The sequence below is a fragment of the Brachionichthys hirsutus genome, chromosome 4 (genome assembly GCF_040956055.1).
Source record: "Brachionichthys hirsutus isolate HB-005 chromosome 4, CSIRO-AGI_Bhir_v1, whole genome shotgun sequence".
NCBI lineage: Eukaryota > Metazoa > Chordata > Actinopteri > Lophiiformes > Brachionichthyidae > Brachionichthys > Brachionichthys hirsutus.
The window spans coordinates 5,133,202-5,161,083 of record NC_090900.1 but is presented as its reverse complement, the minus strand read 5'-3'; the positions used below and the strand labels follow the sequence as shown (position 1 = coordinate 5,161,083).

The window sequence follows — 27,882 nt, the reverse complement described above, 5'->3', positions numbered from 1 at the left end:
ATATTAACATGAAAAACAAATATCAATCAAGTGGAACCATCAAGGTTTTTCCTTTTTGCCAGTCAGTTGCACACACGTACGATACACAACACGAAAATGTTATTTATTTAGCTTCAAATCTCCCTGATCACAAGACACAATTCAATACAGTTTCTTAACATGCACGCCGATTAGAATGACATGTCTCAGAATGGTAATCTGTCATCCTGTCACTCACTACACACACACACATAAAAACCTTTCTGACTTGACAAAAGAGGCATAAACACAAGCAACTTTCAATGTATTATCCAAAAACACAATACACCAAGTTTGACAAATACAACATCATGCCTTTTCTCTGACTACATTTAGTGTTGCAGATGGAAACTGCATCTGAATAATAATTGCAAGTATGTACTGTTTGTCTACATTCAATGTATTAGCCAGAAGCCAAGGCCACTCAGATACTTCTGATTGTACTCTGAGGAGTGGAGACATAGGGTGTTGATCAAATTCATCATGCCACAATAGAGATGCATTTTCTGCATAACAATGGAGGTTTCTTTGTCGAGCACCTGCAGCACATCACAGATATACAGATGAGGAGCACTCAAAACAATTGGCAGGCCTTGGGTGGCTCACAAAACTAATCTTTAGAGACAAAGGGGGAAAGTGCATATCCACAATTACCGCTACAGGATTCTCATTAGTGCAAGAAATACACTTCTAATGCAACTGATGTGTGGCTGAGATGTCTCTGGAAAATCCAGTTGAGCACGAGTGTTTTCATACGAGAGCCACAATTTCCATCTCATAAAGTGAGTGGAGAGTGTAAGTGGAAAAGAAAAAGAGAAAAGAAATCAACTATGTCATAGAATATAACCAAACAATAAACATAAAAGCTGAGGGCAAGCGTTCAGCTAATGTCCCAGGGGCATGTCTATTGGCATACAGCAGGATCTCAGCTAGCATTTCTGTCATGCTTACAGCTCTGTGTGTTTATGTACAATCTCCCATGAGATACTATGTCGACTAATAAGAAGTAATAGAGGTAAAGCTGATATTGTAGTGGCTGGGTTCCTTCCAAACCCAACACCCTAAAAGACTTGTCTTTGCTTCATGCAGGGTGCTTCTTGGGAGGAAATCAACATCTCCTTAACAGCTTGTATTAAACAGAATCTAGGTTAATTGATAAATAAATGTTCATTTATATCTATAATTAGCTTGGGAGCTTTATATACTTGCCTATTATAATATAAGCAGCAGCGTTGTCCATTTCACCTTTCATAAAGCCGACTGATCGTGCTGCTTTCATCCGACGGGAATATTGGGGGGGGGGGCACACGTTCCTCAGTAAATGCATTTAAAGCCATGCTAGTACCAGTAATAGTATTTAAATTTCCATTGGCGTGTTTGGAATTACTTTCTGCTTCATTAGATTTGATATTTACACGCGTAAAACTTTTCAAATAAGCAAAGAAACAAAACATAAATTTATTACCTTAATTAATAATGTCTAAATATTGTGGAACTGAAGAATAAGAATGGTGGCTGGCCAACTCCGTTACCCTTCAAGAAAAAGAAATGAAGCAAAATTGAGCGTTTGTCTTCCTGCTCCATATGTAAAATATATATATATATATATATATATATATATACACACCGGTATATGTATATATTATATTACTAACGATATATTAATATTGGCATGAAATAAAGCTTTGCAGTTTGCACCGGAGGCACCATGAGAACAAAGTAGAAAAGCGAGGTCGCCATGTAGTGTAATTTTTCGCGAAAGGTTGCACGCCTTGACGGGACAATGCAGCAGATAAACATTTCATCTGCAGAGGTAGGCAGCCTTGAAGCAGTGAACTCCAGCAGCAAAAATGTTCAAACACAATTCATTGTTTGCTCTCCCAAGCTCCCCTTTTCATGCTCTGTCTGACTGCACCCTGATGTCTTTGTGAGACCAAAAATACACAGCCAAACAAGCTCCGAATGGCCTTAAAAGCCGAATGAAAGGGGATCAGATCTGCATATCACCTCCACGCGCTTCAATTCTGGTGATGCTAAATCTTACAAAATAAATGTTAGGGTTAGAAAAGAAATTCCCTTTCAATCATTCTCATACAATATATCATGTATAAAAGGCAAGTATTGAAGAAAATAATGGAAATTACAACCTAAATTTAATCACCAAAAAGATCAATGTCTATGTGAAGTCCGAATTACATTAGCATTATTTCTAACGAAGATTGAGGGTTTTATTTGACCTTATACACGAACACACCAGCCTGGACCCTAAAGCAAGATTATCTTTTGAACATGTGTTAAATTAAGAGAACAGCCTGTAAGCAATCACTCATTCCACTGTTCTATAATATAACTGAAACTTTTAATAACATTTACATTCACAAAATTACACTTTGAATACATAGGAAACCCACTGCGTAACTGCCAATAAATATGAGCACCGGTAACGCCATGCACACACACACACACACACTAAAACCCAGGATACATGAGCCAAAGCTAAAACAGGCTTTCCCAAGTGTCTCCTTGCTGCATCAGGGTGTCAGGAATATAATTGAGGGCTTAAAACGGGCTCCCCTCATGCTAAGCCTTGCTATCTATCAGGCCACACACTGGTCTTACAAACTGCCCTCCGCTGGTACATATCTGATTAGAGCTCCTCTGTAAATGAAGCTTTACAGGACCGACAGAAGGAGATGGGATAGAAGCTGGAGAGGGAAAAGAAAAATTAGAATACGTAAAAACCAAGTGATGCGTGAACTAACTTGAGAAACAAACAAGAGCGCTGAGATTGGTACAAGAAAGACAAAGCGACAGAGCGAGGTCATGACAAGCAGCCATGGCAATATCACCTCTACAGCTGAATCAGAAATGCAAAGCTTCTGTTTCTGCTAGTTTTCAAAATACTCAGTGTCTGTATCAGCTGCAGTCACGTGGCGTTGTTATTGTAGTGCCCGATAAATGTCGTCTTTTTATTGCACTTTGTATTGTGAGCAGCCAAAGGCACACCTGCACAATAATGATGCCGTTTAATCAGCCCCTTGATGAGCCACACCCGTGTGGATCAAGGGCATCAATTTGACTTGAAGAGTGACGGGGCCTTTCAATTTTCAACATCTGTTGCATTGTGCTGTCAGAAATCTGTACATTTTATCGTGGCCTTTTCCTGCAAACATCCCGACTGGCACCTGTGCAATAATCCTGTTGTTCAATCAGAAATCAAGAAACAAAAGTACAAATGTCAGATTTATGTTTTTGCTGAGTACATGTGCCAATTATAACTTTAACGACGGGTCCGAGTCTTCAGATTTGAGCCAGCAAAAGTAATTTTGATTTCCATTTAAATGGCCTTGGCCAATCACAATAGAGAACAGCTCCTTAATACAATTATTTCAAGTGCAGTCAGCATATCAAAGGGAACATATGTAATATTTTAAAGCATTCTGTTGGAACACCTGGCTATTTCAGTCGCATCAGAATTAATTCACATCTATTTTATATCACCCCAAGAGTATAATTTACTAACCTTTCACCTGGTTTCCATTCATCTTCCTGAACAGAAACTTTTGAAAGTAATGTTACCTTTGCTCATCACAACAATAAAGTCCTATAAAATACACAGACCATAAATAGCAGGTGTTGCTTTTTGGGTTTTTTTAAATCCTTAAAAAGAAAGGAATTAAAGTGAAGAAGTAAAAAAGAAAAAAGAATAAAGAAAAAAGAAGAAAAGGGTTATTTCTAGCATCAAAAAAAGGAAGGATGATGAAAATAAGATAAAATGTGATATTGGAAATCCAAATGAAAAGTGACCTTGATGAATCCATTTTTCATTTGGATACTTTAGTAACCTTCCTATAAGCAGTGGAATCCTACAGCGATAAAGACAGGGATGTTTTCTTGGGCAGCAGTCACCAAGGTAGACGAAACCATGGCAACAACAGGAGGTAAATGACAGGTCAAAGTTCAGCTTGAGCTGGAGAAAATGACATCAGCAGGAAGTATGAATAAACGGTGGGGGAAATCATCTAATACAAGCACTGACCTTGCAAGGGATTAGCAGTGGCATTATCTCTCAAATATACAGATGTGGAAAATTGAGCGAGGGAGGTCACCTTCATAAAAGAAAGTTTGTCATTTCAAGTTTTATGTTTACTAAAGTAAATGTGTAATGCAACCGATAAAGCTTTGCTATCAAGTTGGGCTAGTCTGTTATTTCCTTATTCATTTTGAATGTAATGTTTCAAACAAAAGCAAAATAGACTTTGAATTAATCCCAGTTTTTGCATGCAATGACATTTTGAAAATGTATTTTATTTATACATTGCTTGCATTATATGTAAATATAAATATTTAAGAAATGACGACTGGAACAAACAGAAAACATCCCTGTGTTGTTATGAGTATTACTGCTTGTGACACTCACTATAAAACTCACTTTTTTTAGGAATGAAGTCACTGAATGTGAAGTGTGTCATAAAAAAATATATCTCATCATAAAACTGGCATAAAAGTCCATCCATCCATTTTCTTCTGCTTTTCTGCTTTGCGGGTCACGGGCATTGCTGGAGTCTATCCCAGCTTGATACGGGCGAGAGCCAGGGTACACCCCGAATGTGTCGCCACGGGGCCACACAGACACTCGCGCACACATACGGTGGTGATCAATTCACTAAATTACATGTTTTAGAGGTGGGAGGAAACCGGACAACCTGGAGAAAACCCACCCAAACTCCACACAGATAGGATTCTGTGCTGTGAGGCGACAGCACTAACCACTACGCCACCATGCCGTCCACTGGCATAACTTAATTAAAGAGCACAGCCTTCCGGCATTTGAGTGCTCTAATGTGATGCATCTGCTTTGCGCCCTTCTAATAATTTAAAACAAGAATAAATTACTAAAAGAGACACATAAATATTTAATCTGTACCTTTAAGCTTTTCTGATTTGCTAAATCAGGATGAGACATCAAATAAAAACTAATATTAAGAAGGTGCTGAGCGTTTTTGGAGAGCATTTACGATCAAAAGGAATCACCGACGATATTTGTCACCTATGCTGCTCACACTTCTGCGAGTAAGACGTCGGTATATCACCTTTCATTTGGATTCATTTAGCTGACTTTCTAACATCACGCTATCCTTTGATTTCTTTTACTGTAATACTTCACTTGTCACCTGCAATAGTAGCAGCAGGATATTGTGCTCATCTGTTTGGTCATAAATCTGCAAAAGCAGGAAAAAAGTTAATCACATAAATTAACAATTATTTGCCAACTTGTCTACTTTTACACGACGGAGATAAATTAGTGCTGTTTGGCGCAGCGTTCATAAAAGCTGAATTATATTTTGTGGCATTGAAGAAAAATGATGAAGTTGTCTCTTTGGTGAATTTTCGCATCATCAATGAAAGGCATGTTTGTCTTGATAGCTCAAAGAACACCCTCATTTGGACTAAATGAATTATCTTGCTTCATGTAAAATTACCCAGACCTTCAACGCTGCAGCAACAATTCCACCAGCTTTCAGGGTTGTTAGAATTGTGTGTAATGCTGCAGGACATGATTAAATGCCTGAAAACAAAGATATGTAAAACATCAACACAAAATGAGAAACCAATTAAAGTAGAATCAAAAAAAATAAAAAGCCTCCAGTTTAAAGTGGACAGAAATCTCCCCAAGGGCTCAGCCAATCACATAAGCCCGAACTAACTACAGAGTGCACAGCGGGGCGCTTTAACTATTAAACACTCCCAAATCTAGTCACCAACACACATCAACACCCACATAACCTACAGGACAGCTCCATTCACACCTGAGAGAGAGGAGGAGGAGGAGGAGGATGAGGAGAGAGGGACAGCTTAACAGAGCAAGTGGCGAGGAAGAGGAAAGAAGGAGTGCAGCAATTCACACAAAAATAAAAGGAGATAAGCACAGAGAGGAAGAGGCCACAGAGGTCGTTATGGTAATAACGACACATATAGGAACACGCAAGAAAAACATGAAAACGCGTCGTTTCACTTCAATAAACAAAAATCTTAAAACCTGCAACAGGACATCTTTGACGCATTGACAGAGCTTGATGGCATCGAGTCCCGTGGCCGCGCTTAAAGCAAGCCGTTATTGGAACTACAGATGGCTGAACTGTTAATTCATCTTCCTCTCGTTCTCATGCGCCAACAGAGAAAAGCAATGCAACAAATGTGTCATCTGTATCAAAGCTTCCTGAATACGCATGAGCCTTCTTGTTACTAAGGATACTTCTAACCACAGAAACATTTGCGTCCAGTAGCAAGATACACAATTCCAATCTTCGGTACCAATGCACACGCAAACACATGCATACCTTCCTGCACAGAAACCCGCTCCTGTGTACACAGAAGCAAAAGTACATTTATACATTTACATACACTACGATTCTGTAAATCCTTCTGCACAGACTTGAGCCAAAGATAGCAAATTTATGCCAAAGTGCTTGTGTGCTGAAATTTGATCATGTGGATGAAGAAAGGCATTAGAATGAGCCGAAGAGAGCATATTATTATGTGCGTACTGCCTGTGTTTGCATCTTTGCGGGTAAATGCCAAAGGAACTTGCCTGACTATAATCCCCAAGCATAAATGTGTGTTTTGGTGTGCCACAGAGGGCTAGCGTGTGGGTTTGCATCTGCCCAATAAGATGGTAGACAGCGTAAGCCTTAAGCTGCCCTCACTATTCTACCCCATAAGGCAAACAGTGGATAGACCACAGGGCTTAGCTGCAGAAGGACGAGGGGGAGTACGATATATGGAAACTAATTCAATTTCAGCCTCTTTGCACTGCCTCTCAATCGGCAAATACCACCCTGATGTAAGGAAATGGAAATCTTGATTTATGTACTCAAAGAAACTACAAACATTCTGTAGATTGGATTTGGAATCCTATGGAAGTTACTTCTGCACTTGAGCAGCAGCAGCCATGCAGATAAACGCCTTGCCTATGTGGCGGTTCAAGTCTAGCCTCTCAAGCCGTTTCAACTCCATCCTACCTGACACCATCTCAGTTTTCCTGTGTATCATCTAATGACATTTCCAAACTAGGATAGAGGGAAAACAGCCCCCCTTACTATTCTCTCTTTGCAGTTTCCATTGATAAATGTTAACATTTTCTTTAGCTTCTCTTTCTCTGAATTTAAGAATGTATTATAATAGACATTATAATGACCTAAATTCTTCCTTCTTTATGCTGCATGACTACATTTAACATTGGAAAAATCAGGAAATGACATGTAGATTACTTAGCCCTTAAGCACACAGAGCAAATACAAGCAGCTTGTGCTTCAGAGTCTCGGCGGGCTTGCAGTACGACATGGATACCCAGCTCTGAGATTGGCGTAGTGCTGGTTGCGTTCCCTGCGGCTCAGCCACTCGCATTGATTTGCAGAGATAATAACCCACTTTATGAGTCTTTGCCCTCGCCATGCCGAGTAGCACTCCGCAACATATGTTACCCTCTCCCCCTCGCCATCTGACCATTTCTACTTACCCCTAAAGGAGAAAACAGCGTTTCAGAATTATCGCAGCGGGTATATTTCTGTGTACCCGCTTCATTGGCTCTTAGTGTCTGTGACATGGAGGAGGGTAATGAAAGTGATTAGAACTTTAACTGTTAAAACCAAGATTTAACACAATCAAATGCCAATATTTAAAGATCAAGTGAAGTCCCGATTCATGATACATCATAGATTATCAATTTGAAAACACATTCTTGTGGTCATAAAGCAGAATTCAAAGAATGTTTTAAAGTTATTTGTTAATCTAAAATGTCTCTGCTGGACTATCGTGAATACGTAGTGTTTAATAAAGATTACTCAAAAACACTACTGTATACCATAGCCATAAACATCCAAAGATCCACCCACACTGAACTGCAAACTAAGAAACCTCTCCCTTGTACTGAAGACAGACGCTGCCACTAAAACACAACCACAGTGGTGGTGCAGAAAAAGACCGTATACCGACTTGCTTTCCTTTGCGGAACTAATAAATCAGCTGAACCGCTCTGTGCATTTTAATCAACTGCTTTGAGAGTTCAATTATTTACTCACTGAAAGCCAGACAGAGGAGCAAACAAGCTTTTACACTATCTAAGTTTACATCGCATTATGTTTCTCAGCATTTACACTGTAGGTGGTAAATGACTGGTAAGTAAACAGACAAGATGGAGGGAAACCAAGATACAAAAAAAAAAAGTAATCCACGATAGGAGCTGACAATAAAGCCCTCATGATCATGTGACATGTAAATACAGTCAGCCATTCCATTTAAGTCCTCACAATTCTTGATTGTAGTGACTCCAGTACTGTGTGGCATTTTAGAAAATGGCTAGCAAGAATAGATATGATGCTCAGGGACTTGACGTGTACATCAATCCTACAAGTAGTGCAGACCAATAAAAGGTTAACACAGGTTTGAGGTTAAAAGCTACCACAGTAAGTCATGGGCTTTAATGATACCCCAATGGCCTCGTCACACAATATATGAAAGTTAAACAATCAATTGTGGTTTCATCGGCTTCGATAATAAGAGACCTCATCTTGTCTCAAGCTGAACGATTCTCTGGGGAGTGAGCGGATATCGGAATTTCTCAGGGGGTAAATGAAACCTGTTAAAGGACACCAAACTAAGGCATGCAAATGAGCACACAACACACAAATGCATGCACGCATTTGTCCATATTCCATTCAGCTCACTGGGAGGAGCAGGGAATGTGCCATCTATCAATGTGCAGTACATTTAGACTACAGTGCATCGGATGAAAGACGATTGGAAAGAGGAAACACAGGAGAAAGGATGTTCGGCCGAGAACAGAGAGAAGAGGAAAGAAAAGCGAGAAAAATGTGACAGTTGGTGACCAAATAACAGAATAAGACACGAAACATGAACGACAGTCATCTCGCAAGCTGACACATGGGTAAATACAGATGGACCCAACGACGAAACGGCCAATCCAAGACGATCAGCCCCCCCTTACACAAAAACAACAGTCTGGAAGATGGGCTGTCATTGTCAACTTTTCTTACTGGGTGAAATATAGTTGCAAATAATGTGAAGACGTGTGTTTGAGAAGGTTTTATCATTATTGTATTTCAAACACTAGAAAAAAATATTTTTTGTTTATTATTTAAAAGCACTCGTATTTAAGGGGGGGGGGGGGGGGGGGACAATGTCCATCTAAGGCTGGAAAATACTCAAAATGCCAGTCACATTAAGCTGTTGAAGAAAAAAAATGAAAAGGCTGGTGGAATAATCGCTCTCTCTTTGCGACTCTCTAGCAGCTCTGCTTGAAGTGCGCTATAAGTAGACCAAAGGCATTGCTTTTCTTTCCTCTCGCTCACACGCAGGTGTCTCACCCTCGGGTGTCTTGCTTGATCTTGTATTTGCACAGATATACACTGAAGGCCGTGACTGACAAGGAAAGGGATCGTGGTGAGGCGTCTGGGTGAAAGAGGATAATTACCATATGTAAAGAATGGAGGTGCCAAGGTCTCTCTTCCTGTCTCTGGATAAAGCAGGTAGGCAACAAGGGACAAGATAAACTCGGGCAGATGTACACAGTCACAGTGCAGATGCACAAATGATTGCATGTGAGTGTAAAACACACACACACACACGAGAACAAAAGACACACATAGCCAGACAATGAGTTGTGAGAATGACACAAGATAAGGAGGTATCACTGCCTATGCAGTTGTGTTGAGGATACAGTATGGGCAGCCACCGGTATATGGGCTGGTCAATGGCTCTGCAGAGATCTGATCAGCACTGGGAGAGAGGCTGAGAGGGGTTTCTCATCAAGATCAGCTTTCAAACCAATGTTAGAGCAATACTTTTATTTCTGACGTGGAGAACAGTGATGCCATGTTGCCTGCATGCTATTGGGAATACAGAATTAGCATCATTGTGCTTTTTATTTTGCCAATTGAGGGAAATGGTGATATGTTGCGCTGCAGCGTCACAGTGAGAAAGTTCTGGCTTTAAACCAGACTGGGGCCGTTCTTAGGGATTCACCTTCCTATCGTGAATTGTTGACTCTAAACTGCCAAGAGAAGAGAATGTACGTGTGAATGGATGGGCAGAAAATGAATGGATGGAAGAGTGAATAGATTTTCAAAAGAGAAAAATCTGGTTTACTGTGACTTTCATGGCACTGCTTCCCCTAATGGACACATTCACAGGCCTACATGAGATCATTTGCCATCTGGTCTACTGCAGCTGAGGAAATGGCGCAGGTTACAGAGTTGGCACTTCGATCCCTTGTGTCCGTTGTCCCACGCGTACCTTCCGGAAAAGAAACTGAGCCCCAAATTGCTCCTGATGGTTACATCAGCACCTTGTATGGCAGCTCGCAGCCATCAATGTGTGAGTTTGTGAGGGGGACAATTGCAAAATGTTTCGGAGAAGTGCTAAATGAAAGCCATTTACTTCTTGAGAGTCAGTGCGGGGTATATTCTCAGGTACTGGATAAGGTTCTGTTTCCACAACCAAAACTTCGTTAATGCTTCTTTAAACTATTTAAATGAGTATTTCATTGGATTTGCATTCACACACACACTCACACCTATCAACAATTTAGTGTAACCACTTTTCCTAATTTGCATGTTTTTGGGTGGTGGGAGGAAGAAAGAAAACCCGGAAAGAACTCACGCAGACACGGGGAGAACATGGAAACTCCTCACAAAGCCCCCCCCCCCCAGTCGGATTCAAACCCGTGCCCTTGCTGTGAGGCAACAGCGCTACCACGGCACCAACACAACCTTTTTCCTTATGCCAACATCACCAAGTCACAGTAGTCCCTCGTTGACAACTGAAACTCCACATTTAAATTTGTGAATTTGTTGTAAAGTTTCTCAGCAGCACTGGAAGCACAGAGCAGTGATATGTGGGCACTCTGATTATCGACGGCACTAAAACAAAAGGTCAGGACTTGAAATTGCTCCAAGAACTGCAGCTGAAGGGTCTCCATACGAAAATATGAGTTGTATTATGTAAATAACCTTGGGTCCCAGGATAATATGAAATATATTAGATTTGTTGGCTTTGGAGCACACCGACTTCAGAGAACTGCAGCAGTTCCCACACAAGGTACATTTTGGGAGTATTTTTTTTATGACTAAATTTGTTTGGAGCAGTAACTGCACAGAGCAGAGAGTGTTTAATAACCAACAGATGTTAATTTTCCCTGTCTGTCTCCTTAGTTTTATTGATCACTGAGATAGCACTGACTTGGAACAAAGTTGGATCAATGTAAACAAAATAAAATGTAGTCAAAACTGTAGTAAAAAAATATATTTGGGCTGGAGCTTAGCTTAGCACATTTCTCTGTGGAGATGGCTTCAATATGGTGAAACTTCTTAGCTCTAGTAACCTTTCAGTGGCCAAAACCGGTCTCTGGACATCCCTGGCCAGACTTAAGGATGCAAAAGTTTTACAAATATGATTAAGTTATTATTTTTCTTGCAAACGCAGGATTATACGACAACTTCTGCCTATTGAGAATATCAGACAAGGACAAAAGTCTAAAGGAAACACAGCAAGCACAAAAGCATGGCATGAAATGAATGACAGAGGGAATATGAATGGAGACGTTTAGAGATTAAAACAAAATCATTGCGTAGCATGAGAACTTTATCACCAATCATCAACTACATATAGTTATACATACATACGTATAGCTATAATAGGCCATCCGGGTGTTTTTAAAAATCTATACTTCCTTGAAGACAACCAGATTATGATTTAGGCTAATTACTTCTCATGTTCTTTGATGAATGAGCGAGGCTTCATGGCACTAAATGGGCTTTCAGTAAAATCATTACACAAAAGAAGCTCTATCCTCGTTTTTTCCATTTGCTTCCTTTCACTCACAAAAAAACATCTGCACTGGGAGTAAAATAGCATGCTGCTAGCTCGGTCTTTCTGTCATCTAAACCTGTCGTCATGTCGGTCTTCAAAGCTCCTGTAAAATCACACAGGAAGTGGAAGCTAGGAGGGAAAACAGAACACTAAACCTTAGACTTCTCCAACGCACTGAGAGAGGCCATTAATAAAAAATAATTAGCACGAGATATGGGAGGGGAAAAACAGGGGCCAGCTCGGCTGATGCAAAATCTCATTTCTGTTATTCAATTTATCAGAGACTGGACGCAGGAAATTCACGGATCATTTTATTAAAGCACACGGCTCCAACAACAGGCATCTATATCCAAAAAGGGCACGCACACACACACATGCACAGATCCTATCATCAGATAGGCTGAAGGGGTCATTAGTGAAGGAAGAAGATCAGATATCACCAATTCATCTTTGTCAGAATGATTATAGACACAGAGCACGAGGGGGATATATAGGTGGACGGCTGGGTGCATTCCTGGTTTAATGTACAACTGTGATCTTGGAGAAATGAATGAAACACGAGTGGACATACCCCCCCCCAAACCTTATTTGACGGAATGGATCACATCATCAACACACAAAACCTTTCAAGTGTTTTGTGACACAAAAATCCATATTCAAAATATGCTGCTTTTACATTTTAGGTTAACTTTAGGTCGACATCCCAGTTACACACACACACACACACACAGCATCGCAACAAGATCGTCACCCTCCAAACAGGCATATACTCAAGCTCCGACAGCAAACGGATACGGGACTTACCGGTAATTAAATCAACATTCAAGCCATTCAATGGAAATTAAAAGACAAACACCAGCATAGATCAATGGCTAATTTTTAGCACAATGTGAATTCAATAAAATGGTATTGTAATAACGTAAGAGACAGACACTGCCACACAAAGACTGAAATAATGAATGCAGGCAGTCTCAGCCATCATTGCACTGCTGGTGCTTCAGCAGAGAATCACTCAGTCTGTCCATTTGTACTGAATCAGAAAATACCCGCTCACCTTCTTCTTCTCAGTACCCCAGAATCAAATATTTTGCTACCGCCTTGGTTCACTTGAAAAAAAAAAAAAAGTTTCTGCCTGAACCTCGTCTTCAAACTGCAATCTGAACATCTCTAAACGGCACCAAGGAGATCCAGGGAGCATTACGATATTCTGTGAGAAACTTTTCAATAATATTTTAACTGTTTGCAAGTCTCATAAGGCTCAAGCCGTAAAAACAAATGAGTCCTGAATCATGGTAGTGACGGTGAGTAATAACGGTTAGGATAATAACGGTGGAGGTTAAATGCAACAAAGGGACAGTGATTGAAAGTATCCTACCGTGGTCAGTGATTTTACAAGACACAAGGTAGAGCTCCTTCAGACTTCTCCCCTCCTTGGCGATGATTTCCACACATCTATGGAAAGACACAGAGAATTTAAAAAAAGTATTTTAAAGTGTCACCCGAGGCATCTCTGCTTTGTGTGTTGCATTTTGATTTAGCTTGAAGGAAGTTTTTGCCATATCAGAGACACTAAATGGCACGCGTAAATCAGTTACCTCTGTCTTGAACTCTCCAGTTGTTACACACTCACGTATGTGAGATCATCGCACAGTAAAGGTTAAACACTATAGCTGCAGCTTCTCTTAACACACACATTAATAAATAGAAGCCCGCCAGAGTGTGTGTGTGTGTGCATGTCAGTGCGTGCATAGACACACAGTATGTAGTTAGCGAGCTTGCTTACTTCAAAGAAGGATATCTGCATTCAGCCCAGTGCCTGAGCCCAAAGGACAGAGAACGTGTGTGTGTGCGTGTGTGTGTGTGTAAAGGAGAGAAAGAGGAAGAGACAGAGGAAAAGAGAATAGACTGGGGAGGGCTAAGGGGGAGATCACAGTGTCTGTATCAAATGATTTTCTTTAAATGCCTTTAATGAGAAGAGCGTGTGCAACATGGAGATTTTGATCAACATATTTGACCCATTAACCTTCAGGAGAAAATGTTTTGATCTTTATGCTGGTGTTCAATCATGCATATTTATGGGAGGGGGAACAAGCGCACGCATACTGTACAGCTCTTGCCTTTATGTGAAAGCAGAGCTGGAAATCATTATGACAATCTGCCTGGCTCTGGCTGGCGTTGTTGCTCTACTTCCTGTGATGCCCGCTGACAGTTCTGTGTGATTGATAGCAGCTTTTTCCTTTCTTCTCATTTATCTGTTTTCATCTTCCAATTCTTTGATTTTCTAATTGTTTATTTCTTCAAAATTTGAGCTGTTGAGACTTTAGACATTATTTTTTAACTCATCCCTGTATTAGGATGGAGTCTGATGTTGCCACTTCAGCTCTTTCACCACAAAGAGCGCTGCTATAAAAAGCTGATTCCCTGGACAGCACGGACTATTCCACGATCGGGGTTCTCTTTATTTGCACTAGGTTTTGCCGAATTTGAACTAAAAACAGAAACATGTAATCATTTTACATCAATTTTCAACTTCGTTCCGATGACTTCCAAAACTGTTAATGGGCTCACATCAGTCTGACCTCATTAAACCTAATATCCAACCTCCTGCATTACACTCGGCGAACACAGGACTCCTGTCTGTCCCAAGAGTTACGAACATGTCAGCTGGCTGCAGGGCCCGTGTCCTGCTCTGTGCCCTTTCTCTGGAATAACCTCCCTTCTGGCACCAGAAAATCCGAGTTGAAATCCATGCATTTTTTATAATTACTCCAGTTCTAATAATACCACTATTTCTTCATCGGGATGGTCTTTGTCTCAGCAAATCTTTCACCCCAACCAAACTAACCCAAGACGTTCATTTTGCCAGAAGGGATACAAGAAACCACAAACCTCTGATAAGTACTGCTTTTGTGACGGCCCCAGTTCCTTGGTCCTTCTAGGACTGTTTGCTCTGCCTTGCAGAGCCTCAGACGGGTGGAGCCGAGATGACATCAAGTAATTGGGAACACCTGGCCCGCTAACATCCACCTCGTTTATTGCGGCCTTTGAGCTGGTCGTATCTCTTTCTCATGCATCTGAGCTAACTAACGCTTCAATCGAGGTGCAAATTGTGTGTTTGTCGAAGTCAGCAGGCTTTGGACCCAGAATATTGGACCTTTGTTGTTGGTTTTTGTTGTTAGATTTGCTGCCCAATTTGGACAAACGTTATCTGAGCCGGGCAGTTGATTCTCCTTTTATTTATTTATTGCTCTTCATTTATCTCAAAATAAAAGACAGAGATCCTACACAGACTTGTTAGAGCTCTGACATTAAAATCTGCTAATGAAAGAATGCACTGGGAAGAATTGGTGATGAAATGGGGGGGGCGCGGGGGGTGGAGTAAAGTGACAAAGGCCAAGGTGGAGTGCATCCTCCGGGAGCTTGTTACTTTGTGTCGAGGGTCAGAGCAAAAGCAATTAGAGTAGACATCAATGAATGATGGAGAGACTGAGGAGAGATGGAAAACTAATGTAGCGGGAAACAGGGTGAGTAGAAATTTCTATACGGCACTGGGAGGTTGAACAGAATCAGAGGGAGGTACATCATGGGAGCCTGACAGAAGGAAACAATGGAGGAAAAGAAGGAAGAGGAAAGGATCATAATACGGTGGCAGTGAGGTGAAATAAGACGAGATGAGGGAGGATGCAGCAGAGGTGTGGGATGTGGCGGCTAGGGCATGGCTCACACCACGTGACAGGCCTGCAAGACGCAACAAGCTCCCACCCACCTTCACTCAAACCCCACAAGGCTTAGCTGACATGAATTAGTGATCTGCTCACTTTCAATAATGTACAGAGCCTTTGACAAAAGCCCCGCTTAAACGTGGCGTGCATGCTGAACATTTAGATGGAGCCAGTGCTACAGGAGACAGCGGTGAGAGAGCGAGTCAGCGTGGCAACGTGGTTGAGCTGGAGTTAGGAATAAAAAGGAGGAGGAGGAGGATGCTGCTGATGATGTCAGTATTTGGGATGAAGGTTTAGGAGAGGATGAAAGGAGGAGGTGAAGTCTCGCAAAAAGAATGTGTGACATCATGGCCATGATGATGATGATGATGATGATGATGCAATGTGAGCTGCGGGAATAATGTTGGCAAAACAATGACATGATTCCATTAAACTAACTTGGAGGTGGCGGAAAGAAGGCAGGAGACTGATCAAAATGAAGGTTAATTTGAGGTACGGTTAGTTCGGATAATTTAGAACAAAAACAGAGAAATGAGCGCAGTGATGAAGACGAGACGAGTTGCTGCATAATAAAATTAGATGAAGTATTTTATGCATGTGAGCGAAAACACAGCTCGAAACCCGGTTATTCCAACTAAATGAAAATAAAACACTTTTACTGTCAAGTCTGGTTGGCATGTTTAAACGATTAGTGTTACCTGAGCTTGGACAAAGCCTGATTAGAGTCAGAGTGTTCGGCTCGCTGTCACTGCGCTGTTGGTTCAAGCAACGTGAGGGAAACAGTCAAACTGTCCATCATTGCTCTCTCATTGTTCCAGTGGCATGCAAATGAAGTGAAACTTTGGTGTGGTTATTAGCCTGGCAGGGATTTGGAGGGATTTCTGTTCCTTAGACAAAGTCATACACACGTTTTTTTGATCCATAATAAATTAATGGACCAACAAAAGTGGACCTTGAGGGCTTTGCTTAACCCTAAAACAGCTTTTGGACTTAATTTTGTTTTCTTGCTAGCCGACCAAAACGCCCGCCTCCACAATCAAGGACAAGAGACAGAATAATATTAAAAAAGAGTCATAAAATGCATTCTGTTCTGAAAAAAAGGCGAGATGTGTTACTCAGTAAACAAGGTAACATTCTGAAGCGCAATCACAACAAGAAGTAGAAATTTAATAAAGATGTAGATGCATCTATATACTTTATTAGCACAAGTAGAAAGAAAAAAGGAAAATAACATGTATCATTTGTCTCTCCTTAGGGATTTTCAAAAGAAAATTCAATTATATTTGTACGAAACTATGGTAACAACACCTCCGCTAATTTATCTTGTGATTAACAAAAGCTTTTTCCAGGGACTGTACATGAACAGTTGGCCCAGAGGCATAACAGCCTAAGTAGTTATTAAGGTGGAAATGCCACCTGTTTTTTAAACAGCTATTTATATTAAATTGCTAAAAGTCATCAAGAAGGCTCCATACAGTACATTAACATTCTGAAACTACTGTGGTCTTATTATGACTAATTTCTGTAAAATTGCAAAGAAAATGAAGATGGTCAATCTATATAAAAAAAAATGTTTCCTTTTTTTAATAAAATGCATTATTGCAAACATCATTGAACAGAAGGCCTACATTTGTTTCATTTTTCATGATGGATTCATTTGATGATTATTTTCTGAACAGATGTTTTGGTCCGTAAATCTGTACATGTCAAAAGTAGCATGCCTTATCTAATTGTAATGTCCAATCAAACAATCACAATTTCAAAACTATTTAAAATAATTACAATCCTTGAATTAATTAAAAGAATAATTCGATTTTGGGAAGCTGAAATCATGAAATGTTTTTGCATGTTGGAAAACAAAACTGAATCAAGTACATTATATATAAAACACAGTTTTACAGTCAAACTAAAAGTTGGCCTGTGAAAAATAGTTCCATTCAAAATCCATTAATTTGCTTATTTGAACACTTCCATCTTTCAGAGGTGAAACGAATGCTTTTCCATGGCGTGCACCCAAAGAGGACGAAGAGTAACAATGCTAGAATCCAAGGTCTGCTTTTATCACAAAGACTGCAGGCAGTCTTCTCGCAAACATGTGTAGGCCTGTTCTTCAGCTGGCCAATCACAATGGAACAGGAACAAAGACGCTGTTGGGGGACTGGCTGTAGGTACGTATGCTAGCACGGTGCTCATTCCGCTCCTCACACAGCCCACAATTACACGGCTGTCTAGGTTCACAAAGGGAGCAGTGAGATAGAAATGGATGGTTTTTGAGAGAAGAGGGTGAAAGAAAAAAAAAAAAGAAATGCATGAAATGCATAAAGAAAAGTGGCTGAAGGTCTGGGGAGAGGTTGAAAACATAAAAGGGAGGAGGAGGCAGGAGCGGTGACAGACGAGACTCCAGACTTCCATGGCTGTCTTTAGACTTAATGAAATGGAAGGGCGGAGCAGCAAGGAGGAGGGGAACGAGGAAAGACAGGGGTTTATACTTCGGAGGGGAACGAACGCTCTTGCAAAATGATTCTTGTTGTAAATTTTCTTTACGTCCCCACATAAATCCATACACAAGTGAAAGGAAGTCGGCTTTTGCTTCCTCAGGGGATGTGCAACATTGAGTTTCTGGAATCCACTGGACAAAAAAAAAAAAAAACTTTAAGACTTTCTTCGTTGGACTATTATAAAAATGGATATAAACACATCCAATACCTCAAAAGAGCCCTTTCACTAAGCAAATACTTGATGCTGAAGAAAAGCAGCAACTTTAAAATGGAGTAATACCGTTTTTGCTGAATGAGTGGAAAATCATTCCTTGCTTTATTGCCTTTGAAACTGCCGACACTCTCTTCTTTTGCTTATTTCTAATATGGTCACAGGTAAAATTAAAACCTCTAACGCCAGAGTAATGCTTTCACCTGCATTGTCCATCCATCGGTCTCATATTTTGGAGGGAGTAAGTGTTAAGGAATGCATCCATTTTTTATTTATTTTTTGCTCTCTACAAACAATTCAACCATTTCTTCCTATTAGGCATAAACTATTCAACAGATTTCTTCAACGGCTAATGCCCAATCCTTCTACTCATGGAAATCCATCAAGTAGTTAATGTGTAATTGAGAAAAGTGGCAAAAAAAACCCTAAAAAACTAAATTCTTCCTTGCCACATACCCTGCCCTTCATAATCCATGAAGCAGTTTGTGTGTAATAAAGGCAAATGTTTTTATGCGTTTTTTATTTTTAAAAATATTTTCTTCATAATCCCGTCAACAAGGCAGCCACACAGACAAAAGCAACGACAGCAAATCCTTGGAGAAGGTAAAAAAATAAATGATGGAACAATAGGTGACTGCAGAGGACATTCATACACTAAGACAAACTATTATTGACTATTAAGTATAACAGCGACATAGACTTTATTTCTATCATTTATTGTCTTTTATGATAAAATCACAAGCTCAGATGTCCAGGAGCCAAAGTTTCAAGACACATTTAATCCCCATCTGCTTGAAAATGCGTCTAAGTGCTGGTATGTGAGAGTATGTGGAAGTTCCAGCCGTCTGAATCAGGGTCTGCTTCAGCAATTAGGGCCTGGATGATTTCCCAAGCTAGCCGGCCATACCCGCTGCTCAAATGAGAATCACATTCTTATTGTGTGCCTTCGCCGTTAATCATGTTTTCAAACGACTCCGCAAAACGACCGAGCGTTCCAGCAGCTTGTCATCAGCCAGCTCAAAAATGTGCCGACGGGGTCATAACTAGGGTTATAAATGCCCATCATCCTCGGCTTTCCTGTCCAACCTGTGTGCTTTTCTTTTTTTTTTTTTTGTAATTGTTGCTGTTGTTTGTCTGGAAAGGGGGAAGAGAGCACCGAATGAACCACAGCAGCTAATGGAAAGCAGACCCACCAAGGCACTTTATATGTACCTCTGCGTCTCGGGTCACCATTCTGAGTCCGGTTCTATGCATGCTTAAAGCGCCTTCTTAAACATTACTGTAAGTAATGCAGTAAAACCCCTGAAAAAATGCCTCCAGTTGTCCACAAACTGAGTGAATGTCTGTGATGCACTTCTAGAAGTATCATATAAATATATATATGTATATATATGTTTGAGCTAAATAGTAGATATTCATAAATGCTGAGAAAGTAAATTAACCCTCACAAACCAGATGGTTTTCCATCTAAACCCAGAGAGGAAAGCCAATTAAGCATTTTGTGAGGTTAAGTGGCAGTTGTTCGCTTTGAGCTCATCCAAATGGACAGCCTGTTGCCTTGCCAACGTTGATGGCTCTCTGTGATGCAAGTGCATAACCAGCTCTTTGAAGCACTCCTCTGGGAGCAGAAGCCAAACTGGCCTGACATCGCTCACCACACAACATGGATTTCTGATCCTTCTTCCGTCATTCTCAGCAGTTCCTTCCTGTGGCTTACAAACGCAGTTTACCCCCCCGAGGACATGCAAGTGAGAAACCGGCCTGTAAATGAGCAAGTGGGTTCCGTAAAGCACGGCCATGCCTCACTCGGTGTCAGTGTGTGTCTACGGTTAGCCCGCTGAAGCAGTAGCACGATAAATAACTCAGGAGCAGATGAGCGCTGCCCTCTAGCAGATGGCGATAACACTTACTGCCCCAGGTCTGAATTGACTAGTGCGTGTGTGTGTGTGTGTGTGTGAGAGAGAGAGAGAGAGAGGCAAAAAGAGATGGTCACCCATGATAGATGTCACTGTGGGGAATAAAGCAGTAAATCTATTTATATTCATACAGTAGAGTAGAGCTGGAGAATGAAAATGAAACCTTTCTCTACACTGAATGTGTGTTTGTGTCACTAAAGACAATCATTTTCTGAAATCCGCTAATGCCACACACGTATTTCAGAAATTTTCCAATCAAAAAATAACATCATCGGGACATTTCCATTGCTTGCCTGGAGTATGAAGTGACTGCAAAATGTAATGATTGGCAGACAAGAAAATCAAAAGCATCTCACAGACAATTGTGTGCAGGCTGACCACAACAATATGCTTTTAGATGTTAGATACTTGCTTCACATCTAAAACATTCATTTGGAGAGAAAAAAAGCGAAATGTACGACAGAAAATGATAACCGGAAGTTTACACAGAAGATTTAAGCATTTCAGGACTGAATTATAAACAGACATTAACTGATAAGAGAATCATTTTTCTTCTTCTTTATAATGGGAATGATTTTCTGGAATCCGATCCAACGATAAACTTACTATCCCATTCCGCTGTGCTTAAATCCGATTACTCAAAAGACGAACACAAGCGATGGCTAATAACAGAGCCTAGTTGCAGGCACGAAAGAAAATAGCGAGCCTGGCTGTGATGAACTGGGGTGAGTGTTCCCCTCAGGGCTGCATGCCGTCACTCATCTGCTCCGTGTGCACATGCAGAGCGAGCTGAACTATCACGATGTTTACCAATATGCCTGACACAGTGGCACACGGCAACACGCAGTGTACACCCTCCGCCCACTCAGCCGTGGGTAATTGCTCTGCACTTTGATTACCACCATTTATTTTAATGAGACCTTACCAAACCCATTCTCTCCCGGTCCGCTTTCTCTGTCAACACGCATGCAAACACAGCGCACGTATGCAGGGTGAGCATGTGCGCGCCACTTAGGCGTGCATAAACACTGAAAATAGAACAATTCTGAGAACCGCGTTCATCCCGGTGGCAGGAAATTGGAGGGTGTTCATTTGGCTAATGGATATGAAGAGGAAGGAAGACGTTAGATTGAAGACAGAATGAGGGAGGAGAGGAGTATATGAGCATTGGAGGGTGGGAGGCCACTGAATTATACCACAACAAATTTTGTACAATGGCCCCACAACTCATATTGCCATTTGTAATGTCTTGCTACCATGGTATAAAAAGGAATACTTTACTAATTACTGCTAATTAAACAGACTGGCTTTGATTATGCAGGATTTGTCTCACATGTTGTCTCAGCGTCTGTTGAGGATGAAGTAGCTGCTGCATTTCTGGCGCTACAGCTCACTGCAGACTCACCAGCACGCACCAGGATGACGAGGCCTAATCAATGGACTCGCACTGTTTGGACTCATCTATTTTCCTTTTGTACACAGTGGCGCTTCTGTCATGGTGGCTATGCAGTCTGGCATAGCCTCATCATTTATATCTTGTCCACTTTACTATGAAACAGTGTGAATATATCATGCTGCAATATCCCTGGAATTAAAAGAAGCATTTAAGAAAAAAGTATAAGGTACTTAACCCTTTATTGCCAAACGTATCATATTTGATACACATGGCCTTTCAGGATTTTGGGACTTCTACTTCAGAAGTTGGATTATTTTTATTTTTTTTCAGAAAAAGCTGATAGGTACAAGCTAACACGTGCATCTGCATTCTCCATGAAAAAATTCAGGATTTTGCAAAAGTTAAATAAATTAGAGCACTAAATGTATGGTTTTTTTTGATAAATTTGTCAGAAGGTTACATTAAGATCTTATTTTCCAAAAAATGAGAGTGTACTGATGATTACTTCGTGGTGCGGGCTTTAAAGGGTTAAACAGCAAAACCAAGGAAGGCCAGAAAGAAGAAAAGGATAAGACTGCAAGAAACAGCATTAAAACACCAGCTATAAAAAAAAATCAAAAACTATTTCATCTTAAATTCTAAATGTCCCTACAATCCTAACTGAAGCCTCATCTTTACCGTCTGAGTGAATATAAAGCTGTTATATAGGAACATGCGAGGTCACCTCTGTCTCCTGATCTCTGGTCAGATGTATGGATGTGCTGAACACTGTCTGCCACTGTCTCCGTGTAGAAATGAGCAAGGCTGAACAAAGCAAACTAAAACAGCAGCTCTGTCTGGGAAGTTATTACATTTAAAAAACAAAATCACATTAAAAAAAATACTATCAGGTTTAATGCAAGCAATCTCATTTCTAAAACCAAACACATTCCTTTCTGAATCCTATCATTGTATTGTCCTGTCTGACTTACAGCACATAATGTCTTCCTATTCCCCTGGTGGTGTTATCAAATAATAAATTATCACACCATACCAATTAAATACACAAGGCAGGCCCACTAGAAATGAAGAAAAATATCTAGCTGTAAAAAGGGACTGTTAATTCAATTGTTGCCTCCGTGGGGACAAGGCAGATTGTAATGAGAAACTGGTAGCTAAATAACTATGATGGTAATAACAATGGGAGTATCTCAGAGCAGGCATTTGACTCTGGTGACACATAGCCATTAGGTATTCATGAACACAGATGTTGCTCGGCCCACAAGCTCATTGGCCCAAAACACCCCTTGAAAATGCAAGAATCCTAATGAATTTCCCAACGGAATGCACTGTTTGATCCCACGCCAGGAAAGCGTAAGGAGATTTTGAAGCTATAGGAGAGGCGCGTGATTGCAGGAGAAGGACAAGGAGGTAGGGGAAGGGCAAAACAAGAAATAAGAGAGTGAGTACTGCAGTTTATTCTCCATGAAGTTGCCTTCTCACATAGCACCTTTTTTTCTGCAACAAAGCTCATCTCTTTTTCCTCGTGTCCAAAGACGCAATCTTTACAATGGCCCGGAGACACAAAATCCTATTAGCTTGATCGCACAGTGAATGTGTTGAAGTAGTCTCGACCAGGCGCCGCTCCAGCGGCTCATCACTGACTAAGCTGACAGAGCTTAAGCATGAGGAGGACAGAGGAGAAAGGGCAAGGAGACACAGGAAAGGGGAGCAAAGCTACTCATAGAAACTACAAGGAATAAGAAGTTTTCTCACAGGGCCATCCTATGAAAAAAACTTAATTTAGTAATTCACTTTGAGCTTTTAAAGAAGTTGGTATACAGTATATATATATATATTATGATTTTAGACAAAATATGATTGAGTTTTTATTTCTTTTCTAATTATTCAGCATTTATTTTTCCCTACTGTAATACCTAACAGCATAACTTACCAAAAAAACGTGAATTCCACAATTACACACTTCCAGTAACTCATTTACATTCATTTATATTCAGCCTTCTTGCCTAAACTGCACAGGCAGGTGTTTCTGCGCAAATTATCAATCAGGTTTTTGAATATGCAAAAAACTGAGCCTTTGTTGCAGCATCGTGTTTTTATTTAAACATTTATTTTCATGAATTATAAAAAAAAAGTTCTTAGACATATTTGATGACAGAGCCCACATGGCTGTAATATTTGTGTACAAATTATTTGGTGAGTGAAATGGTTGTAAGAGAACAGCGAGGCCTGGATCTCTTGGGTTCGATGGTGAACACTGTGGCTCTTGGTCATCTTAGAACAGACATACTATTAGTGACACCCTGGTGACGCCTACTTGTTATGTCTCCAGGGTGCCATATCGCCTCCTCTGTGTGTGTGTGTGTGTGTAAGGCACCATGCGTTTGCAGCAGACACACTTGATACTCATCTCCTATCGAGCCTTGGCAGTATTTAATCCTGGTCTCAGCCACGACCCTTCACCAGATCCTTCTGCCAACTACAGTGGTCGTCTTGGTGTTCAGGCCTCCATTTTCTCTGGTGTGTTTTCCCCTCTGCTTATCCACTTTCCCTTGTGCTTCCGATCTCTCATGGACTCTCTTGCCAGGCTGACATCTGCTGCCTCCAGTTCGCCTGCCTCACCACTCGCGTCGATTCAGCGCTCTCTTGAGCCTCAGACTGACTCCCTCGGCTGCCACACGCCCCGTACCAGCTTCCACCACCACCTGCCGAGAGCTTCAGCACACTGCCGAAACCAAAATGCTGGATATATATCAAACATTGTCTTTTCAATGTTTTAAGGTACCTTATCAAACAAACACTTCATTCAAAACAAAATATGTTTTCTTCATTTTAAAATCACTTGAGTTAAAGTGGATTGAAGCCAACCATTTTCTGAAATAACCAATTATTTTGTGAAATCAGCAGCTAAATCGTTCTTTCTTCCCATCTTATTAATAATAATAATAATACATTGGTTTTATATAGCTCCTTACATTGTGCATTATTCATTTACTCCATACTTGGTGGTGGTGAAGCTAGTAATGTAGCCACAGATGCACTGGGGCAGACTGACAGAATAAAATGGCTTTTAACTAAGAATCATAATATTTTTCTGTTCTGAAAAAGACCCAGAATTCTAAGTGTTACATTCTCCTCTGTCTCTATCTTTAGACATTTTCTTAGATTGTGTGATTTATATTTCATTCCATACATGTCTGTCATCTTCTTTACACACTGAGAACGAACATTTCACAATTTAAATAAGCATTAAAACTGTCTCCCCCTTTCTCTTTTGCATGGTTCTTATAGAACACTAAACCGGATTGAGCAGGTAAATCGCAATATCTTTGTCTCTTCAGTGTCCATTGCTGCCTTTCTGAAATAGTGAACATCAATGAGTCGGACTTTCTCCCAAACATATGAGGAAGATGATGAGCATTTAGTCCAAGAAGACCGAGAACCCGATGAATAGCCTTTGTTATCGCCTCTTTATATAACTATTGATAATGCAGTCATCATCCTTACATAGAGCTCCTATTTAGTGAACTGGCCAATTGACCAGGGCTGGTAGTTTGGAGAGACAGTGGGGGAAAGAGAGAGCAGAAGAAGAGCGGGATTTAATAGACAGTGTTGTTGATGGATGTGATTATAGCCTCTCTGTGCTGCCCATCCATTTTCCAAAATATAGATTCCAGATGATAAGAGTCTTTGGATTCTCTTTGTCTTCGTCTCTCTTGCTCTCAGTGTTCTTGTTATCCTGTGATTTCCCCCCTCTTCATTTGAACATCCTCATGTCCTGTCTTTCAGGCTTTCAGCTTTCATTTTTGGCCTTTTTCCCCCTCTGTTCTTCATACCCTATATTTTCCAAAGCCCAGTTCCCTGTCTTTAATACCCCTCTCTCCAAAACACCATAATCTTTTCACACTTACTTTTCCCCCTATCCTCCTCATGTGCCTTTTCTTCTATCCTTACTATTATTTTTTTTTCATTTTTACCACTGCCTCATTTATTTTTTCCCAAAATCTCACTACATCCGCTTACAGTTTTAGATACCGTTCCCATGTGTGGGTCATGTCCGTCTCAAAACACATTAGCGTTGTCAAGCAAACACCCCATGACGAATAACAGGAGAATAGCTGCTGGCATCCTGCTGGTCATTCAGCCAGCCTGCAGGAGCACTGGAGTGAGCTCTGCACCAATACCCAAGCACAATACAAAACCGACACTCCAATGCTGCACAATATCTGTTTTAATCTGACTGAAGCTCTACTGAGGACACGGCATGGAGCTAGATGACGAGGATCTGAACACCTCGGTATGAAAGACGAGTCACATGTAGATACGCGGGGGTCAAGCCCCATATACGACATGCCTGCCACTGTGTCGCGGGTTAAGAATGTGCTTGTGTGTTTGTTTCAACGTGTATGAGGTGCGAGAGTGTGCATAACTAAGCGGTTCTGCACATGTCTCATTTGTACCTCATTGCCACAGTAAAAGAACTGACCATGCTTCTCTCATCACCTTCTTCACGCAGGGTGAGGTCATTCCAAGCAAATTCAAGACAAACCTAATTGTGCAGGGTGATAATGTACCCACATAAAGACTAACATATTTCAGCGTGCAATAATACCCGCTGTAATCCAAAAACGTTTCAGCACCCTTCAGTTTCCAGGTTTCACTCAAGGACAGGAGGAAAAACAGCTGTGCGAAAAGCTAAAGGGCTGACCCCCCCCACCCACCCCAAAAAAAAACATAAATCTGTACGGGGAAAGAAAAAAAACATTTGTCAAGCACAAAGACACAAAGACACACACTAACAAAACTCATTATTTTTTCACGTTTAAACAACCGTGTACATTCAAACCTCACATGTACAGAAAGTCTCCACAAAGCAGCAGAGCGGGTTGGAGCGACGCAGCTCTCAGTCTGCCAATTCAGTTTTATGTCTCGGCTTTGATACAAATCCTCACAGCATGGGAGCTCACTGCACCACCTGAGGTGCCTGTGTGTGGCTATATGTGGGCATAAATGTCCAATCCACCACCTGTTTGTTATCACAGGAAGCCAAACTCCCATCCAGTTCCAGAGGGTGCCTTTGGATGTTTGTGTGCACGAGGACAAGAATTTTTATGTGGGTGTGCGTTTAGATGGACATGTCCTGCATGCGAGTGTGTTCCAGCGGCCTGTGATCCATTTAGTTTTCCACATGAAGCTGTTTCTCGTTAATCAAATTTACAGAGGGACAGTTTTACGAGTCGAGGCTCTCTTCCTCATTTGGTCTTCTTTCCTCCTCCAGCTCACATAACCCACCTTCTGGTCGGATCGGGTCATACACAATCGCAGGAAAAACCACAGCTCCTCCCATTTCACAGACTGTTCATTACATTGGAGGTTTTGCCCTTTTTTTCACGCGCTTTCAGAATGATTGTGTGAATGTAATTGTGCTTGCACTGAAAAAGTGAAGATCAACTTATTAGATCTTGATTTCACACACAATAGTTATGAAGATTTCAGCAATGAACAACAGAAAATGCATCACTCTAAAATTATGCAGGGTGGCACTGCTGACAGTCAAGGGTTAATCTCTTTGACCACATTGTCTCATAGCCTTAGCTGTTCACACTTCTACCAAAGTCCACTGGGAGGATGCAACAAATACACCAGAACAACTTTGCATCTTATCCGACATCCTGACAACGAGGAAATAAACATAACCTGACAGCTAATCCGATCGGCCATCTGCCGGTCTGCCTAATAGTAGTGGGATTGGCCGACAACCGGAGAAAGAATCATTTCTGTGAGAGACACACCCCAGTGAAGAAAGAGAGAAAATGTGGGAGAGAGTGGAACGGGCCGATACTTGGTAACTCAGGGCTATTTGATTGGTGGAGGCAGCCAGACAGGAATACCAGGAAATGTAATTCAGGGAGAATGTCGGAATATGACATGTTTGGGAGCTATTCAATCTGTAGCAAAAATCCTCAAGTGGCGCCTCGCCTGGCATGGTGGCAGCAAGGTTACAACCGTGAGCTCACTGCCTGTCAACTCCACTACACTCCGTGGAGGAGAGGAGAGGAGAGGAGAGGAGAGGAGAGATAAACTTGGTAAATAAATTTATACACTGACAATGTAACAAAAAAAAAAGGTGCAGCCAATAATAATAAGATTTAAAAGGAGTTGGTAAAAGTCTGAGAGGGGAGGCAGAAGGAATGCCAAGAGACAGAGCCACAATGAGACCCTGGAGAATGAA

General features: G+C 41.0%; 1 protein-coding gene across 1 annotated transcript in view; it reads right to left on the bottom strand.

Moving 5' to 3' along the window:
- fbxl17 (F-box and leucine-rich repeat protein 17) overlaps positions 1–27,882 on the bottom strand; it is a 155,694-nt gene that overhangs the window by 34,578 nt on the left and 93,234 nt on the right. Inside the window, exon 8 of the mRNA XM_068738716.1 lies at positions 13,283–13,359. Coding sequence (XP_068594817.1) covers positions 13,283–13,359 — 77 coding nt within the window. The remainder of the gene's footprint in view (positions 1–13,282; positions 13,360–27,882) is intronic.